The sequence below is a fragment of the Lichenostomus cassidix genome, unplaced genomic scaffold, assembly GCF_008360975.1.
Source record: "Lichenostomus cassidix isolate B80296 unplaced genomic scaffold, HeHo_3.0 HiC_scaffold_38, whole genome shotgun sequence".
Taxonomy (NCBI): Eukaryota; Metazoa; Chordata; class Aves; order Passeriformes; family Meliphagidae; genus Lichenostomus; species Lichenostomus cassidix.
This window is the reverse complement of record NW_028147440.1, coordinates 1,386,439-1,407,274: the sequence shown is the minus strand read 5'-3', so window position 1 is coordinate 1,407,274 and position 20,836 is coordinate 1,386,439. Positions and strand designations below refer to the sequence as shown.

The 20,836-nt window shown below is 49.5% G+C and overlaps 1 protein-coding gene across 1 annotated transcript in view; it reads left to right on the top strand.

Annotated features, from left to right (window-relative positions):
- Positions 1-20,836, top strand: part of MYBPC2 (myosin binding protein C2) — a gene marked incomplete at its 5' end in the record, with an annotated part of 98,215 nt that overhangs the window by 30,333 nt on the left and 47,046 nt on the right. Inside the window, 9 exons of the mRNA XM_085045400.1 lie at positions 1,649-1,837; positions 5,271-5,405; positions 7,406-7,573; positions 9,037-9,125; positions 10,955-11,147; positions 13,966-14,105; positions 16,035-16,194; positions 18,971-19,118; positions 19,619-19,631. Of these exons, the coding sequence (XP_084901526.1) occupies positions 1,649-1,837; positions 5,271-5,405; positions 7,406-7,573; positions 9,037-9,125; positions 10,955-11,147; positions 13,966-14,105; positions 16,035-16,194; positions 18,971-19,118; positions 19,619-19,631 (1,235 nt within the window). The remainder of the gene's footprint in view (positions 1-1,648; positions 1,838-5,270; positions 5,406-7,405; positions 7,574-9,036; positions 9,126-10,954; positions 11,148-13,965; positions 14,106-16,034; positions 16,195-18,970; positions 19,119-19,618; positions 19,632-20,836) is intronic.

Genomic DNA, 20,836 nt, shown 5'->3' with positions numbered 1-20,836 from the left:
TGGGGACAGGTGAGACACCTGGGGACACCTGGGGACAGGTGAGACACCTTGGGGCTCCCGGGGCACCTGTCCCTGTCTCACCTGTCCCACCTGTCCCACCTGTCCCCATTCATTCTATTCTGTTTGTCCCACCTGTCCCTCACCTGCCCCACCTGTCCCACCTGTCTCTATCTCACCTGTCCCACCTGTTACCATTCATTCTATTTGTCCCACCTGTCACACACCTGTCCCTCACCTCTCCCTCACCTCTCCTTCACCTGTCCCACCTGTCCCCATCCATTCCATTGGTCCTTCACCATGTCCCTCACCTGTCCCTCACCTGTCCCTGTCTCACCTGTCCTACCTGTCCCCATTCATTCTATTCTATTTCTCCCCACCTGTCCCTCACCTCTCCCTCACCTGACCCATCTGTCCCACACCTGTCCCACCTGTCCCCATCCATTCTATTCGTCCTTCACCATGTCTCTCACCTGTCCCACCTGTCCCTATCTCACCTGTCCCTCACCTGTCCCCATCCATTCTATTTGTCCCACCTGTCCCCATTCATTCTATTCTGTTTGTGCCACCTGTCCCTCACCTGTCCCACCTGTCCCTATGTCACCTGTCCTGCCTGTCCCCATTCATTCTATACTATTTGTCCCACCTGTCACACACCTGTCTCTCACCTGTCCCACCTGTCTTAATGGTCCCACCTGTCCTACCTGTCACTATCTCACCTGTCCCACCTGTCCCCATTTGTTCTATTCTATTTGTCCCACCTGTCCCACACCTATCCCACCTGTCCCCATCGATTCTATTGGTCCTTCACCATGTCCCACACCTGTCCCACCTGTCCCCATCCATTCTGTTCTATTTGTCCCACCTGTCTCACCTGCCCCACCTGCCTCACCTGTCCCTCACCTGTCCCTCACCTGTCCCACCTGTCCCCATTCATTCCACTGTATTTCTCCCCACCTGTCCCTCATCTGTCCCTCACTTGTCTCACCTGCCTCACCTGTCCCTCACCTGTCCCACACCTGTCCCACCTGTCCCCATTAATTCTATTCTGTTTGTCCCACCTGTCCCTTACCTGTCCCTCACCTGTCCCACCTGTCCCTATCTCACCTGTCCCTCACCTGTCCCACCTGCCCCCATTCATTCTGTTCTATTTGTCCCACCTGTCCCTCACCTGTCCCACATGTCCCACCTGTCCCCATCTCACCTGTCCCACCTGTCCCCATTCATTCTATTTCTCCCCACCTGTCCCTCACCTGTCCCTCACCTGTCCCACCTGTCCCCATCGATTCTATTGCTCCTTCGCCATGTCCCTCACCTATCCCACCTGTCTCTATCTCACCTGTCCCTCACCTGTCCCACATGTCCCACCTGTCCCACACCTGTCCCACCTGTCCCCATTCATTCTATTCTGTTTGTCCCACCTGTCCCTCACCTGTCCCTCACCTGTCCCACATCAGTCCCTCACCTGTCCCTCACCTGTCCCTCACCTGTTCCCCCTGTCCCCCCTGTCCCTCACCTGTCCCTATCTCACCTGTACCTATCTCACCTGTCCCTCCTGTCCCTCACCTGTCCCTCACCTGTCCCTCACCTGTCTCTATCTCACCTGTCCCACATCAGTCCCTCACCTGTCCCTCACGTGTCTCACCTGCAGGTTACCTGGTGGAGCGCAAGAAGAAAGGCTCCATGCGCTGGATGAAGCTGAATTTCGAGGTGCTGCCGGCGCTCACCTTCGAGTCGACGCGCATGATCGAGGGCGTGCTCTACGAGATGAGAGTGTTTGCTGTGAATGCCATCGGGGTGTCCGCGCCCAGCCTCAACACCCAGCCCTTCATGCCCATCGGTGAGACAGCTTTGGGGTGAATTCCTGCGATTTTGGGCAATTTTGGGGTGATTTTGGACAATTTGGGACATTTCAAGGTGTCCTGGAGGTGATTTGAGGAGCTTATTGGGGTGGTAGAGAGAGATATTCAGGAGGATTTAGGGTGTCCTGGTGAGATTTGGGGTCCTGAATTGGGTCTGGGGGATCTCAGAAGGATCTGAGGACTCCTAGAGACGATTTTGGGGTGAATTCCGGCAATTTTGGGTCATTTTGGGGCAATTTGGGACATTTCAAGGTGTCCTGGAGGTGATTTGAGGAGTTTATTGGGAGAGTTTAGGGAGGGATTATGGAGGATTTAGGAGGTTCTGGAGGAATTTGGGGATCCTGAATTGGGTCTGGAGGATTTCAGTGGGATCTGAGGAGTCCTAGAGACAACTTTGGGGTGAATTCCGGTGATTTTGGGTCATTTTGGGGTGATTTTCGGGTGATTTGAGGTCATTTTGGGGTGATTTGGGGTGATTTGGGAGTTCTGTACGAGATGAGAGTGTTTGCCGTCAACGCCATCGGGGTGTCCGCGCCCAGCCTCAACACCCAGCCCTTCATGCCCATCGGTGAGACAGCTTTGGGGTGAATTTGGGAGATTTTGGGTCATTTTGGGGTGATTTGGGGTGGATTTGAGGTCATTTTGGGGTGATTTGGGGTGATTTGGGGTTCTGTACGAGATGAGAGTGTTTGCCGTCAACGCCATCGGGGTGTCCGCGCCCAGCCTCAACACCCAGCCCTTCATGCCCATCGGTGAGGCAGTTCTGGGGTGAATTCCCGCGATTTTGGGTCATTTTGGGGTGATTTTGGGGTGATTTTGGGGTGAATTTGGGGTGGATTTGTGGTCAATTTGGGGAGTTTATTGGGGAGTTTAGGGAGGGATTGTGGAGGATTTAGGAGGTTCTGGAGGAATTTGGGGATCCTGAATTGGGTCTGGGGGATCTCAGTAGGATCTGAGGGGTCCTAGAGACGACTTTGGGGTGAATTCCTGCAATTTTGGGTCATTTCGGGGTCATTTTAGGTCATTTTGGGGGTGATTTGAGGAGTTTATTGGAGAGCCTAAGGAGGGATTATGGAGGATTTAGGGGATTTGGGGTCCTGAATTGGGTCTGGGGGATCTCAGAAGGAATCTGAGGGGTCCTAGAGACGATTTTGGGGTGAATTCTGGCGATTTTGGGTCATTTTGGGGTCATTTCAGAGTGATTTTGGGTCATTTCGGGGTGATTTGAGGAGCTTATTGGGGGAGCTTAGGGAGGGATTATGGAGGATTTAGGGGATTTTGGGGATCCTGAATTGGGTCTGGGGGATCTCAGTGGGATCTGAGGAGTCCTAGAGGGGATTTTGGGGTGAATTTGGGGGATTTTGGGTCATTTTGGGGTGATTTTCGGGTGATTTTGGGGTCATTTTGGGGTGATTTGGGGTTCTGTACGAGATGAGAGTGTTTGCCGTCAACGCCATCGGGGTGTCCGCGCCCAGCCTCCACACCCAGCCCTTCATGCCCATCGGTGAGGCAGTTCTGGGGTGAATTCCTGCGATTTTGGGTCATTTTGGGGTGATTTTTGGACGATTTGGGACATTTGAAGGCATCCTGGAGGTGATTTGAGGAGCTTATTGGGAGAGTGTAGGGAGGGATTATGGAGGATTTAGGGGATTTGGGATCCTGAATTGGGTCTGGGGGATCTCAGAAGGATCTGAGGGGTCCTAGAGGGGATTTTGGGGTGAATTCTGGCGATATTGGGGTGAATTTGGGGGATTTTGGGTCATTTTGGGTCATTTCGGGGTGATTTGGGGTGGATTTGGGGTCAATTTGGGGAGTTGTTGAAGGTCCTGGAAGGGATCTAGGGGGATTTGGGGAGGAATTTGGGGTCCTGAATTGGGTCTGGGGGAACTCAGTGGGATCTGAGGGGTCCTAGAGACGATTTTGGGGTGAATTTGGGGGATTTTGGGTCATTTTGGGGGGAATTTGGGGTGGAATTGAGAGGATTTGAGGAGCTTTTGGGGAGCATAGGGAGGGATTATGGAGGATTTAGGGGATTTGGGGATCCTGAATTGGGTCTGGGGGATCTCAGTGGGATCTGAGGGGTCCTAGAGGGGATTTTGGGGTGAATTTGGGGGATTTTGGGTCATTTTGGGTCATTTCAGGGTGATTTGGGGTGGATTTGGGGTCAATTTGGGGAGTTGTTGAAGGTCCTGGAAGGGATTTGGGGAGAAATTTGGGGATCCTGAATTGGGTCTGGGGGATCTCAGAGGGATCTGAGGGTTCCTAGAGGGGATTTTGGGGTGAATTTGGGGGATTTTGGGTCACTTTGGGTCATTTTGGGTCATTTCAGAGTGATTTTGGGTCATTTTGGGGTGGAATTGAGGAGATTTGAGGAGCTTTTGGGGACAATAGAGAGATTAAGGAGGATTTGGGGGATTTGGGGTCCTGAATTGGGTCTGGGAGATCTCAGGGGGATTTTGGGGTGAATTTGGGGGATTTGGGGTCATTTTGTGTCATTTCAGGGAGATTTGGGGAGTCCTGGGGTGATTTTGAGGTGGTTTTGGGGTGATTTTGGGGTGATTTTCTGGTATTTTGGGTGATTTTTGAGGTGATTTCACAGTGATTTTTGGCTGATTTTGGGATAATTTTGGGCTGATTTTGAGATGATTTTTGCAGTGATTTTGCAGTGATTTTGGGGTGATTTTTTGGGCTGATTTTGGGATAATTCTGGGCTGATTTTTAGGTGATTTTTTTGTGATTTTGGGGTCATTTTTCGGATAATTTTGGGCCAATTTTGGGATAATTTCGCAGTTATTTCTGGGGTGATTTCACGATGTTTTCACGGTGATTTTGGGCTAATTTTGGGCTGATTTTTGGGTGGTTTTTTTGTGATTTCAGGGTAATTTTTGGGATAATTTTGGGCTGATTTCGGGATAATTTTGCAGTGATTTTTGGGTGATTTCATGATTGTTTCACGGTGATTTTGGGATAATTTTTGCGGTGATTTTGCAGTGATTTTGGGGTGATTTTTTGGGCTGATTTTGGGCTAATTCTGGGCTGATTTTGAGATTATTTTTGCGGTGATTTCACAGTGATTTTGGGGTCATTTTTGGGCTGATTTTGGGATAATTTTGGGCTGATTCTGGGCTGATTTTGGGCTAATTTGGGGCTGATTTCGGGCTGATTTTGGGCTGATTTCAGGCTGATTTCGGGCTGATTTCGGGCTAAGTTTGGGCTAATTTTGGGCTGATTTTTGAGTGATTTTTTGGTGATTTTGGAGTCATTTTTGGGATAATTTTGGGCTAATTCTGGGCTAATTACGGGCTAATTTTGGGCTGATTCTGGGCTGATTTTGGGCTAATTTTGGGGTGATTTTGGGCTGATTTTGGACCAATTTTGGGCTGATTTTGGGGTGATCCTGTCTCCCCTCAGCCCCCACGAGCGAACCCACCCACCTGACCCTGGAGGACGTCACTGACACCACGGCGACCCTCAAGTGGAGACCCCCAGAGCGGCTGGGGGCAGGGGGGATCGACGGCTACCTGGTGGAGTGGTGCAAGGAGGGGGGTGAGGAACTGAAATTGGGGGTTGGGACCCCAAAATTCGGGTTTGGAACCCTAAAATTGGGTTTGGGACCCTAAAATTTGGGTTTGGAACCCTGAAATTTGAGTTTGGGACCCCAAAATTTGGGTTTGGGAACCCAAAATTTGGATTTGGGACCCTGAAATTTGGGTTTGGGACCCTGAAATTCGGGTTTGGGACCCCAAAATTTGGGTTTGGGACCCTGAAATTCGGGTTTGGGACCCTAAAATAGGGGTTTGGGACCCTGAAATTTGGGTTTGGGACCCTGAAATTTGAGTTTGGGACCCAAAATTGAGAGGAGATCCTGAAATTGGGGGGGAAATCCCAAAGTCTGGGGGGAAATCCCAAAATTTGGGGGGTGAGGAACCCCAAATTTGAGTTTGGGACCCCAAAATTTGGGTTTGGGACCCCGAAATTGGGGGAGAAATCCCAAAATTTGGGGGATCAATGGATACCTGGTGGAGTGGTGCAAGGAGGGGGGTGAGGAACTGAAATTGGGGTTTGGGAACCTGAAATTTGGGGAGAATCCTGAAATTGAGGGGGGAAAATCCCAAAATCTGGGGGATGAGGACTCGAAAATTTGGGTTTGGGAACCTGAATTTTGGGTTTGGGACCCCAAAACTTGGGGGGCAATCCCAAAACTGGGGGGGAAATCCCCAAATTGAGAGGACAGACCCCAAAATCTGGGGGAGGAACTGTGGGATTGATCCCAAAATCTGGGGGGAAATCCCAAAATTTGGGGGGTAAGGAACCCAAAATTTGGGTTTGGGACCCTGAAATTTGGTTTTGGGACCCCAAAATTTGGGGGGGAATCCCAAAATTGGGGGGAAATCTCAAAATTTGGGGGGAAATCCCAAAATTTGGGGGGGTGAGGAACTGAAATTTCGGGTTGGGAACCTGAAATTCGGGTTTGGGAACCGGAAATTTGGGGGGAATCCTGAAATTGGGGGGGGAAATCCCAAAATCTGGGGGGTGAGGAACTGAAAATTGGGGTTGGGAACCTGAAATTTGGGTTTGGGACCCCAAAATTCAGGGAGGAATCCCAAAACTGGGGGCGAAATCCCGAAATTGAGAGGACAGACCCCAAAATCTGGGGGAGAAACTGTGGGATTGATCCCAAAATCTGGGGGGAAATCCCAAAATCTGGGCAGTGAGGAACCCCAAATTTGGGTTTGGGAACCCCGCCAACACGGAGCTGGTTGAGCTCTGTGGTCTCAAATCACCTCAATCCCATAAATCCCAATCCCATAAAAACCCCAAAATTCCCATTTTTTCCCCCCACAAAACCCCAAAATCCCCGTTTTTCCCCCAGAATCCACCTGGACTCCCGCCAACACCGAGCTCGTTGAGCACTGTGGTCTCAAATCACCTCAATCCCATAAATCCCAACCCCATAAAACTTCAAATTTCCCATAAAACCCCAAAATTCCCATTTTTTCCCCACAAATCCCCCAAATTCCCATTTTTTTCCCCAGAAACCCCCAAAATCCCCGTTTTTTCCCCAGAATCCACCTGGACTCCCGCCAACACCGAGCTGGTTGAGCGCTGTGGTCTCAAATCACCCCAAACCCATAAATCCCAACCCCAAATCACCCCAAAATTCCCATTTTTCCCCCACAAATCCCCCAAATTTCCCATTCCAAACCCCCAAAATCCCCATTTTTTCCCCCAGAATCCACCTGGACTCTCGCTAACACGGAGCTGGTTGAGCGCTGTGGTCTCAAATCACCTCAATCCCATAACTCCACAATCCCATAAAACCCCAAAATTCCCATTTTTTCCCCCATAAAACCCCAAAATCTCCGTTATTTCCCCCAGAATCCAACTGGACTCCCGCTAACACCGAGCTGGTTGAGCGCTGTGGTCTCAAATCACCTCAATCCCATAACTCCACAATCCCAAATCAACCCAAACCCATAACCTCCCAACCCAATAAAACCCCAAAATTCCCATAAAAACCCCAAAATCCCTGTTTTTACCCCCAGAATCCACCTGGACCCCCGCTAACACCGAGCTGGTGGAGCGCTGCGGTCTCACCGTCCGCGGTTTGCCCACCGGAGAGAAGCTCCTTTTTAGGGTCGTCGGGGTGAACATCGCCGGCCGCAGCCCGCCGGCCACCATGGCCCAGCCGGTCACCATCCGCGAGATCGTGGGTGAGCCACGGCCCCAAACAGGGGGGAACCCAAAATTATGGGGTGGGAGCTGAAAATATGGGGTGGGGAGACCCTAAAATGGGGGGTGGGAGCTGAAAATTATGGGGGAAATCCTAAAATAATGGGGAAGATCCCAAAACTATGGGGGAAATCCTAAAAGAAGGGGGAAATCCCAAAATTATGGGGGAATCCCAAAACTTTGGGGAGACCCCAAAATGGGGGGTGGGAGCTGAAAATTGTGGGGGAAATCCCAAAATTCTGGGGAAGATCCCAAAACTATGGAGAAGATCCCAAAATTATGGGGGAAATCCTAAAACAAGGGGAGATCCCAAAATATGGCAGGGAGACCCTAAAATATGGGGTGGGAGCCGAAAATTGTGGGGGAATTGCTAAAACGTGGGGGAAATCCTAAAAGAAGGGGGAAATCCCAAAATATGGCAGGGGAATCCCAAAATATGTCAGGGGAATCCCAAAATATGGGGTGGGAGCTGAAAAATATGGGGTGGGAGCTGAAAATTGTGGGGGAAATCCTAAATCAAGGGGGAAATCCCAAAATTATGGGGGAAATCCTAAAACAAGGGGGAATCCCAAAATATGGCAGGGGAATCCCAAAATTATGGGGGAAACCCTAAACTTTGGGAAGACCCCAAAATATGGGGTGGGAGCTGAAAAATGTGGGGTGGGAACCTAAAATTATGGGGGAAATCCCAAAATTATGGGGAAGATCCCAAAATTATGGGGGAAATCCTAAAACAAGGGGGAAATCCCAAAATTACGGGGGGACACCCTAAAACAAGGGGAGATCCCAAAATTATGAGGGAAATCCCAAAACCAAGGGGGAAATCCCAAAATTATGAGGGAAATCCTAAATCAAGGGGGAAATCCTAAAATATGGGGAAATCCCAAAATTATGGGGGAAATCCTAAAAGAAGGAGGAAATCCCAAAACCAAGGGGGAATCCCTAAACTGTGGGAAGACCCCAAAATATGGGATGGGAGACCCTAAAATGGGGGGAGGGAGCCCAAAAATTATGGGGGAAATCCCAAAACTATGGAGAAGATCCCAAAATTATGGGGGAAATCCTAAAAAGCAAGGGGGAATCCCAAAACCATGGGGGAAATCCCAAAATTATGGGGAAATCCCAAAACCATGGGGGAAGATCCCAAAATGAAGAGGAAAATCCCAAAATGAAGAGGAAAATCCCAAAATTATGGGGAAATCCCAAAACCAATGGGGCAATCCCAAAACAAAGGGGAAAATCCCAAAACGAAGAGGAAAATCCCAAAACGAAGAGGAAAATCCCAAAACCAATGGGGGAATTTCTGAGCCTTTGGGGGAAAATCCCAAATTGGGGGAAAATCCCAAAATCAGAGGAGAGAGCCCGAAATACGAGGGAAACCCCAAAAAGGACGAGGACCCCAAAATTGGGGGTTCTGATCCCAAAACTGTGTGTTTTCCCCCAGAACGCCCCAAAATCCGACTGCCGAGGCACCTGAGGCAAACCTACGTCAGGAAGGTGGGAGAGCAGGTGAACCTGGTGATCCCCTTCCAGGTGAGCTGGAAACCCCAAAAAATCCCAAAAATTGGGAAATCCTAATAATGGGGGAGCAGGTGAACCTGGTGATCCCATTCCAGGTGAGCCAGAAATCCCAAAAAATCCCAAAAAATCCCAAAAAATCCCAAAAAATCCCAAAAAATCCCAAAAATGGGGGAAATCCTAATAATGGGGGAGCAGGTGAACCTGGTGATCCCATTCCAGGTGAGCTGGAAACCCCAAAAAACCCCAAAAAATGGGAAATCCTACAAATGGGGGAAATCCTAAAAATGGGGGAACAGGTGAGCCTGGTGATCCCATTCCAGGTGAGCTGAAAATCCCAAAAATTGGGAAATCCGAAAAATGGGAGAGCAGGTGAACCTGGTGATCCCCTTCCAGGTGAGCTGGAAACCCCCAAAAAATCCTAAAAAATCCCAAAAATGGGAAATCCCAGAAATGAGAGAGCAGGTGAACCTGGTGATCCCGTTCCAGGTGAGCCGAAAATCCCAAAAAATCCCAAAAATTGGGAAATCCTAAACATGGGAAATCCTAAAAATGGGAAATCCCAAAAACTGGAGAGCAGGTGAACCTGGTGATCCTGTTCCAGGTAAGCCAGAAATCCCAAAAAATGGGAAATCCCAAAAATTTGAAGTCCCAAAAATGGGAAATCTCAAAAATGGGAATCCCAAAAATGGGAAATCCCAAAAATGGGAATCCCAAAAATGGGGAATCTCATCAATGGGAAATCCCAAAAGTGGGAAAATCCAAGAATTGGGGATCATAATAATGGGAAATCCCAAAAATGGGGAATCTCAAATGCAGAAGATCCCAAAATGGGAAATCCTAAGAATTGGGATCCTGAAAATGGGAAATCTCAAAAATTGGGATCCTGAAAATGGGGGAAATCCCAAAAATTGGGAAATCCCAAAAATTGGGAAATCCCAAAAATGGAGGAAATCCCACAAATGGGAAATCCCACAAATGGGGAATCTCAAATACAGAGAATCCCAAAACTGGCAAATCCCATAAATAGGGATCCCGAAAATGGGAAATCCCAAAAATTGGGATCCCGAAAATGGGGGAAATCCCACAAATGGGAAATCTCAAAAACTGGGATCCCGAAAATGGGGGAAATCCCATAAATGGGGAATCTCAAATATAGAGGATCCCAAAAATGGGAAATCCCAAAAATTGGGATCCCGAAAATGGGGGAAATCCCACAAATGGGAAATCCCACAAATGGGGAATCTCAGAAATTGGGATCCCGAAATTGGGGGAAATCCCAAAAATGGGAAATCCCAAAAATGGGAAATCCCAAAAATTGGGATCCTGAAAATGGGAAATCCCAAAAATGGGAAATCCCAAAAATGGGAAATCCCAAAAATGGGAAATCCCAAAATTTAAGGGACCCAGGGATTGGGGTTTGATCCATAGGGACACCTGAACCCCATAGATCTATAGGGCTGACCAAGCCCCGCCCCCTTTAGGGCAAGCCCCGCCCCCAGGTGACGTGGACAAAGGAGGGCGGGGCTATAGGGCAGCCCCATAGATCTATAGGGATAACTGAACCTATAGGGACAACTCAGCCCCATATATCTATAGGGTTAACTGAACCCCATAGATCTATAGGGACACCTGAGCCCCATAGATCTATAGGGCTGACCAAGCCCCGCCCCCTTAGGGCAAGCCCCGCCCCCAGGTGACGTGGACGAAGGAGGGCGGGGCTATAGGGCAGCCCCATAGCACTATAGGGTTAACTGAACCCCATAGATCCATAGGGATAACTCAGCCCCATAGATCTATAGGGCTAATGAAGCCCCGCCCCTTCTGTGACCCCGCCCCCTTAGGGCAAGCCCCGCCCCCAGGTGACGTGGACGAAGGAGGGCGGGGCTCTGGGCGATGACATCCACGTGCGCACGTCGGACCGCGACACGGTGTTCTTCATCCGCGCCGCCGCCAGGGGGCACTCGGGGCGCTACGGGCTGAGCGTGCGCATTGAGGGCATGGAGGACACGGCCGAGATGAGGCTGAGGATCGTCGGTAACTGGGGGAACTGGGACATACTGGGAGCGACTGGGGACAATGGGGACAATGGGGACAATGGGGACAATGGGAAGGGTCACTGGGATTGGGAACTGGGAGCACTGGGAGTGATGGGATTGGGAACTGGGAGATACTGGGAGTGTCAGCACCGAGGGCATGGAGGACACGGCCGAGATGAGACTGAGGATCGTCGGTAACTGGGGGAACTGGGAGCACTGGGAGGGACTGGGAGCGACTGGGGACAATGGGGGAACTGGGAAGGGTGACTGGGATTGGGAACTGGGAGCACTGGGAGTGATGGGATTGGGAACTGGGAGTGTCAGCATTGAGGGCATGGAGGACACGGCAGAGATGAGGCTGAGGATCGTCGGTAACTGGGGGGACTGGGAGTACTGGGAGAACTGGGAGCAACTGGGACAATGGGGGAACTGGGAAGGGTGACTGGGATTGGGAACTGGGAGCACTGGGGAACTGGGAATGATGGGAACGGGAACTGGGAGTACTGGGAGGGACTGGGAGCACTGGGATTGGGAACTGGGAGCACTGGGAGCACTGGGATTGGGAACTGGGAGCACTGGGAGCAACTGGGATTGGGAACTGGGAGCACTGGGAGATACTGGGAGACACTGGGAATGATGGGAATGGAAACTGGGAGTACTGGGAGGGACTGGGAGACACTGGGAGCACTGGGGGAACTGGGTAGGGTGACTGGGATTGGGAACTGGGAGCACTGGGAGGAGCTGGGATTGGGAACTGGGAGCACTGGGAGATACTGGGATTGGGAACTGGGAGCACTGGGAGGGACGAGAGGAGCACTTGGGGCTATTTTAGGGGTATTTAGGTTATTTTTTTATATTTGGGGTATTTTTGGGGGTTTTGGGGGATTTTTTTGGGCTTTGGGGTATTTTTGGGGCTATAGAAGGGATTTTTTCGATATTTAGGAATATTTTTTGGGGTTTTTTTGGGTTTTGGGATGTTTTGGGGTCTCTGAGGTCACTTTGTCCCCCAAGAACCAGCAGGTGAAGGAGGTTTGGGGCTATTTGGGGGATTTTTGGGGCTATTTGGGGGATTTTTGGGGCCATTTAGGGGATTTTGAGGGATTTTTTTATATTTAGGGTATTTTTGGGATTTTTGGGGGGGTTTTTTTGGGTTTTGGGATGTTTTGGGGTCCCTGAGGTCACTTTGTCCCCCAAGAACGTGCAGGTGAAGGAGCTTTGGGGCTATTTGGGGGATTTTTGGGGCTATTTAGGGCATTTTGGGGGATTTTTTCGATATTTAGGGTATTTTTTGGGATTTTTTCGGGGTTTTTTTTTGTTTTGGGGTCTCTGAGATCACTGTGTCCCCCAAGAACCCACAGATGAAGGAGATTTGGGGCTAGTTAGGGGATTTTTGGGGTCATTTAGGGCATTTTTGGGGCTATTTGGGGGATTTTTGGGGCTAGTTAGGGGATTTTTGGGGCTATAGAAGGGATTTTTTCGATATTTAGGGTATTTTTTGGGATTTTTTCGGGTTTTTTAGGGTTTTGGGGTGTTTTGGGGTCTCTGAGGTCACTTTGTCCCCCAAGAACGTGCAGGTGAAGGAGCTTTGGGGTCATTTAGAGGATTTTTGGGGTCATTTAGGGGATTTTTGGGGCTATTTGGGGGATTTTTGGGGCTATTTGGGGCATTTTTGGGGCTATAGAAGGGATTTTTTCGATATTTAGGGATTATTTTGGGATATTTTTTTGGGGTTTTTTTGGGTTTTGGGGTGTTTTGGGGTCTCTGAGGTCACTTTGTCTCCCAAGAACGTGCAGGTGAAGGAGGTTTGGGGCTGTTTGGGAGATTTTTGGGGCTATAGAAGGGATTTTTTCAATACTAGGGTATTTTTTGGGATTTTTTTTGGGGTTTTTTTGGGTTTTGGGGTCCCTGAGGTCTCTTTGCCCCCCAGAGAAGCCAGGGCCCCCCAAGAACGTGCAGGTGAAGGAGGTTTGGGGCTATTTAGGGGATTTTTGGGGCTATTTGGGGCATTTTTGGGGCTATAGAAGGGATTTTTTCGATATTTAGGAATATTTTTTGGGGGTTTTTTTGGGTTTTGGGATGTTTTGGGGTCCCTGAGGTCACTTTGTCCCCCAATAACCCACAGGTGAAGGAGATTTGGGGTTATTTAGGGCATTTTTGGGGCCATTTGGGGGATTTTTGGGGCTATTTAGGGCATTTTTGGGGATTTTTTCGATATCTAGGGTATTTCTGGGTGTATTTTTTCGGGGTTTTTTTTGGGTTTTGGGGTGTTTTGGGGTCCCTGAGGTCTCCTTCCCCCCCAGAGAAGCCAGGGCCCCCCAAGAACGTGCAGGTGAAGGAGGTTTGGGGCTATTTGGGGGATTTTTGGGGATTTTTTCGATATCTAGGGTATTTCTGGGTGTATTTTTTTGGGGGTTTTTTTGGGTTTTTTTGTGTTTTGGGGTCTCTGAGGTCACTTTGCCCCCCAGAGAAGCCAGGGCCCCCCAAGAACGTGCAGGTGAAGGAGGTTTGGGGCCATTTAGGGCATTTTTGGGGCTATTTGGGGCATTTTTGGGGATTTTTTCGATATCTAGGGTATTTCTGGGTGTGTTTTTTTGGGGTTTTTTTTGGGTTTTTTTGTGTTTTGGGGTCTCTGAGGTCTCTTTGCCCCCCCAGAGAAGCCAGGGCCCCCCAAGAACGTGCAGGTGAAGGAGGTTTGGGGCTATTTGGGGCATTTTTGGGGATTATTTCGATATTTAGGGTATTTCTGGGTGTATTTTTTCAGGGTTTTTTGGGGTTTTTTTGGGTTTTGGGGTCTCTGAGGTCTCCTTCCCCCCCAGAGAAGCCAGGGCCCCCCAAGAACGTGCAGGTGAAGGAGGTTTGGGGGTTCAACGCCCTGGTGGAATGGGAACCTCCCGAGGACGATGGCAACGCTGAGCTCACCGGTTACACCATCATGAAGGCCGACAAGAGAACCATGGTGAGACCCCAAAATTACCCCAAAAACACCCCAAAGTTACCCCAAAATGATACCCAAAATGATCCCAAAAACACCCCAAAATTACCCCAAAATTATTCCCAAAGTCATACCTAAATTATATCAAAATTATCCCAAAATCACATCAAGATTACCCCAAAAATTGCGGCAAAATTACTCCAAAATCATACCAAACTCACCCCAAAATCATCCCCAAAATTACCCCAAAATCGCCCCAAAATGATCCCAAAATTATCCCAAATTTACCCCAAAATGATCCCAAAATTATTCCCAAAATCATGCCAAAATGATATCAAAATTATACCAAAAATTACCCCAAAATTACTCCAAAATGAGCCCCAAAATTACCCAAAAATTTCCCCAAAAATCACCCCAAAATTATCCCCAAAATTACCCCAAAATTATCCTGAAATTATCCCAAAATTATCCCGAAATTAGCCAAAAATGATCCCAAAAACACCCCAAAAACACCCCAAAATGATCCTCAAAATCACCCCAAATTTATCCCAAAATGTCCCCAAAATGAGCCTCAGAATTGACGAAATTTATCCCAAAAACACCCCAAAATGATCCCCAAAATCACCCCGAAATTATCCCAAAATTACCCCAAAAATCACCCCAAAATGACCCCAAAATGATCTCAAAATCATGCCAAAATTATCCCTAAATTACCCCAAAATTATCCCCAAAATCACCTCAAATTTACCCCAAAATGACCCCAAAATTATCCCCAAAATTACTCCAAAAATCACCCCAAAATGACCCTAAAATTTCCCCAAAAATCACCCCAAATTTACCACAAAATTACCCGAAAATTTCCCCAAAATCACCCCAAAATTTCCCCAAAATCACCCCAAAATGTCCCCAAACGCTGAGATCACCGGTTACACCATCATGAAGGCGACAAGAGAACCATGGTGAGACCCCAAAATTACCCCAAAACCACCCCAAATTTACCCTGAAATTATCCCAAAATTACCCAAAAATTACCCCAAAATTATCCCAAAATTATTCTAAAAATACCCCAAAAATTACTGCAAAATTACCCCAAAATCATTCCTAAATGATCCTCAAAATCACCCTGAAATTACCCCAAAATTATCCCCAAAATCACCCAATTTACCCCAAAATTAACCCAAAATGATCCCAAAAATTACCCCAAAATGAGCCACAAAATCACCCCAAATTTACCCCAAACTTAACCCAATTTACCCCAAAATGACCCCAAAATCCCTAAATTACCCCAAAATGACTCCAAAATTAACCCAAATCACCCCAAAATGACCCCAAATCCCCTCAAAGCTCCCTCAAAATGACCCCAAATTATCCCAAAATGACCCCAAATTATCCCAAAATGACCCCAAAATCCCAGAATGACCCCAAAATGACCCAAATCACCCCAAAATTCCCGCAGGAGTGGTTCACGGTGTACGAGCACAACCGGCCGCTGCGCTGCACGGTGTAGAGCTGGTGATGGGAAACCCCAAAATCACCCAAAATCACCTCAAAATCACCCCCAGAATCCCAAAATGACCCCAAATCACCCCAAATCACCCCAAAATCACCTCAAATCACCCCAAAATGGCACTCAGAATCTCAAAATGACCCCCAAAATTATCCCCAAATCCCAAAAATACCCTAAAATTACCCTCAGAATCCCAAAATGACTCCAAAATGACTCCAAAATCACCCCAAAATTACCCCCAGAATCCCAAAATACCCCAAAATCACCCCAAATCACCCCAAAATCACCCAAAATTACCCCAAAATCACCCAAAAATCACCCCAAAATCACCCCAAAATGACCCCAAAATCACCCAAAATTCACCCAAAATGACCCAAACACCCCCAAATCTGCCCAAAATTCCGAAATGACCCCAAAATCCCAAAATTCCCCCCAAATTCCCCCAGGAGTGGTTCACGGTGTACGAGCACAACCGGCCGCTGCGCTGCACGGTGTCGGAGCTGGTGATGGGCAATGAGTACCTGTTCAAGGTGTTCAGCGAGAACCTGTGTGGGCTGAGCGAGAAACCAGGGCTGTCCAAAAACACTGCTGTCATCCCCAAAGCTGGTACCCCAAAATTTGGGGGTTTTTGGGGGATTTTGGGGGGATTTGAGAGATTTTTGGGGAGATTTGGGGGGATTTGAGAGGATTTTCAGGGGATTTTTGAGGGGATTTGGGGTGATTTTGGGGGATTTTTGGGGTGATTTGGGAGATTTGGAGAGGATTTGGGGGAGTTTTGAGGGGATTTAGGGGATTTTAGGGGGATTTTGAGGGGATTTTGGGGAGATTGGAGGGGATTTTTGGGGGATTTTTGGGGTGTTTTGGGTTACCTGTGTGGGCTGAGCGAGAAACCAGGGCTGTCCAAAAACACTGCTGTCATCCCCAAAGCTGGTATCCCAAAATTTGGGGGTTTTGGGGGATTTTGGGGTAATTTGGGGAGATTTGGAGGGGATTTGGGGGAGTTTTGAGAGGATTTGGGGAGTTTTGAGGGGATTTAGGGGGGCTTTTGGGCAGATTTGGGGGTGATTTGGAGTACAGGATTTGGGGTGATTTGGGAGATTTATGAGGAATTTGGGGAGATTTGGGATTACGGGATTTTGGGGGATCTGGGGTGGAGATTCAGCAGATTTTGAGGCTGGGGAGATTTGGGGGAATTTGGGGTGATTTGGGGGATTTTGAGAGGATGGGGAGATTTGGGGGATTTTGGGGAGTTTTGAAAGGATTTTTGGGGGATTTTTGGGGTGTTTTGGGTTACCTGTGCAGGCTGAGTGAGAAACCAGGGCTGTCCAAAAACACTGCTGTCATCCCTAAAGCTGGTAACCAAATTTGGGGGATTTTGGGGAGATTTGGGGGAGATTTGGGGGGGTTTTGAGGGGATTTGGGGAGATTTGAGGGCATTTTTAGGGGGATTTTGGGATTTTTTCTCACACCTTTTCCCCTCCCATTCCCCTTTCCCCAAACCCAAAAACCCCCCAAAAAACCCCAAAAACCCCAAAAACTCCAAAACCCCAAAAACCCCAAAACCCCCAAAACCCCAACCCTCTTTCTCACCCCACATCTCCCTCACCCCACATCCCACCCCATTTTGGGGTCCCTCACCCCATTTTTAGGGTCTCTCACCCCAATTTTGGGATCCCTCACCCCATTTTTGGGATCCCTAACCCCATTTTTAGGATCCCTCACTCCATTTTGGGGTCCCTCACCCCATTTTTGGTGTCTCTAACCCCATTTTTGGGGTCCCACACCTCATTTTTGGGGTCTCTAACCCCATTTTTAAGGTCCTTCACCCCATTTTTGGGGTCCCTCATCCCGTTTTTAGGGTCCCACACCCCATTTTGGGGTCCCTAACCCCCCAAATCCCCCCAGAACTCCGCCTGAAGCCCCCGCAGTACCAGGAGCACGATTTCCGCTCAGCCCCGCAGTTCCTCACCCCATTTTTTGGGTCCCTAACCCCATTTTGGACTCCCTCACCCCATTTTTGGTGTCCCTAATCCCATTTTTAGGATCCCTCACCCCATTTTTGGAGTCCCTAACCCCATTTTTGGTGTCCCTCACCCCATTTTTGGGATCACTCACCCCATTTTTGGGATCTCTAACCCCATTTTTGGGGTCCCACACCCCATTTTGGGGTCCTTAACCCCATTTTTAGGGTCTCTAACCCCATTTTGGGGTCACTCACCCCATTTTTGGTTTCCCACACCCCATTTTTAAGATCCCTAACCCCATTTTTAGGATCTCTATCTCCATTTTTCCGATCCCTCACCCCATTTTTGGTGTCCCTAACCCCATTTTTAGGGTCTCTAACCCCATTTTTGGTGTCCCTCACCCCATTTCGGGGTCCCTCCCCCCATTTTTGGGATTCCTAACCCCATTTTTGGTGTCCCTAACCCCATTTTGGGATCCCTATCTCCATTTTTAGGGTCCCTCACCCCATTTTTGGGGTCCCTAACCCCGTAAATCCCACAGAACTCCGCCTGAAGCCCCCTCAGTACCAGGAGCACGATTTCCGCTCAGCCCCGCAGTTCCTCACCCCATTTTTGGGGTCTCTAATTCCATTTTGAGGTCCCTCACACCCTATTTAGGGATCCCTCACCCCATTTTTGGTGTCTTTAACCCCATTTTTTGGGTTCCTCACCCCATTTTTGTTGTCCCTAACACCATTTTGGTGCCTCTCAACCCATTTTTGAGGTCCCTCACCCCATATTTGGTGTTCCTAACCCCCTTTTTATGATCCCTAACCCCATTTTTAGGGTCTCTAACCCCATTTTTGGGGTCCCTCACCCCATTTTTCGGATCGCTCACCCCATTTTAGGTGTCTCTCACCCTATTTTAGGGTCCCTAACCCCATTTTTGGTGTCTCTCACCCCATTTTTAGTGTCCCTCACCCCATTTTGGTGTCCCTCACCCCATTTTTCGGATCGCTCACCCCAGTTTTGGTGTCCCTAACCTTATTTTAGGATCCCTCACCCCATTTTAGGGTCCCTGTCCCCATTTTTGGTGTCACTCACCCCATTTTGGTGTCCCTCACCCCATTTTTGAGGTCCCTCACCCCATTTTTAGGGTCCCTAACCCCATTTTTGGTGTCCCCCACCCCATTTTGGTGTTCCTAACCCCATTTTTGGGGTCCCTCCCCCCATTTTTGGGGTCCCTAACCCCGTAAATCCCACAGAACTCCGCCTGAAGCCCCCGCAGTACCAGGAGCACGATTTCCGCTCAGCCCCGCAGTTCCTCACCCCATTTTTGGGATCCCTAACCCCATTTTGGGATCCCTCACCCCATTTTTGGTGTCCCTAACCCCATTTTTGAGGTCTCTAACCCCATTTTGGGGTCCCTAACCCCCCAGAGCTCCGCCTGAAGCCCCCGCAGTACCAGGAGCATGATTTCCGCTCAGCCCCGCAGTTCCTCACCCCGCTGGTGGATCGCAGCGCCGTCGCCGGATACTCCACTGCTCTCAACTGCGCCGTCAGGGGTCACCCCAAGGTCTGCGGGGGGCTTGGGGGGGATTTGGGGGGTTTAGGGGGGTTTTGGGGGAATTTGGGTGGGATTTGGGGGGGATTTGGGGGGGGATTTGGGGGATTTGGGAGGATTTGGGTGGGATTTGGGGGGATTTGGTTGGGATTTGGGGGATTTGGTTGGGATTTGGTTGGGATTTGGGGGTTTGGGGGATTTGGGGATTTGGGTGGGATTTGGTTGGTATTTGGGGGGATTTGGCTGGGATTTGGGGGGATTTGGGGGGTTTTGGGGGGATTTGGGGGGATTTGGGTGGGATTTGGGGTGCCCCGGCTCTGCATTCCCAAAAATAAGGGGGTTGGATGGAGATTTGGGGTGCCCCAGGCTCTTTTTCCCCCCAAAAAATTGGGGTTGGATGGAGATTTGGGGGTTCTGGGTGGAATTTGGGGTACCCCTGGCTGGTTTTGGGGGTGTCCCAACAGGGCTGTGGCTGTTTTTGGGGTGCCCTGGGCTGTTTTTGGGGTACCCGGGCTGTTTCTAGGGGGCTGTGCGTGGTTTTGGGGTGTCCTGGGCCGGTTTTGGGGTACCCCGGGCCATTTTTGGGGTTTTTGGGCTGTTTTTGGGGTGTGCCAATGGTGCCCCGGGCCATTTTTGGGGTTTCTGGGCCATTTTTGGGGTGTCCCAATGGTGCTCTGGGCTGTTTTTGGGGTATCCTGGGCCGTTTTTGGGGTTTTTGGGCCGTTTTTGGGGTGCATCCCCCCCTGACCTCCCCACCATCCCGCAGCCCAAGGTGTTGTTTTTGGGGTTTTTGGGCCATTTTTGGGGTACCCAGCCCATTTTCGGGGTGTACCCCTCTCACCCCCCCACTATCCCAGCCCAAGGTGGTGTTTTTGGGGTTTTTGGGCCATTTTTGGGATGTCCCAATGGTGCTTTGGGCTGTTTTTGGGGTGTCCCAGGCCGTTTTTGGGGTACCCAGCCCATTTTCGGGATGCATCCCCCCTGACCCCCGTGCCATCCCCAGCCCAAGGTGGTGTTTTTGGGGTGTCCCAGGCTGGTTTTGGGGTTTTTGGGCCGGTTTTGGGCCGTTTTTTGGGCCTTTTTTGGGGTTTTTGGACCGTTTTTGGGGTTTTTGGGCCGTTTTTGGGCCGGTTTTGGGTTTTTTTGGTTTTTTGGGGGTTTTTGGGCCGTTTTTGGGGTTTTTTGGGTTTTTGGGCCGTTTTTGGGGTTTTTGGGCCGTTTTTGGGTTTTTTTGGGGTTTTTGGGCCGTTTTTGGGCCATTTTCGGGATGCATCCCCCCTCACCTCCCCGCTGACCCGCAGCCCAAGGTGGTGTTTTTGGGGTGTCCCAGGCCGTTTTTGGGGTTTTTGGGCTGCTTTTGGGGTTTTTGGGCCATTTTGGGGGTTTTTGGGCTGCTTTTGGGGTTTTTGGGCCGTTTTTGGGTTTTTTGGGGTTTTTGGGCCGTTTTTGGGGTTATTGGGCCGGTTTTGGGCCGTGTTTGGGGTTTTTGGGCCATTTTTGGGCCGTGTTTGGGGTTTTTGGGCTGTTTTTGGGGTGTCCCAGGCCGTTTTTGGGCCATTTTTGGGCCGTTTTTGGACCGTTTTTGGGCCGTTTTTGGAGTTTTTGGGCCATTTTCGGGGTTTTTGGGCTGTTTTTGGGGTGTCCCAGGCCGTTTTTGGGCTGTTTTTGGGGTTTTTGGGCCGTTTTTGGGCCGTTTTTGGAGTTTTTGGGCCATTTTCGGGGTTTTTGGGCCGTTTTTGGG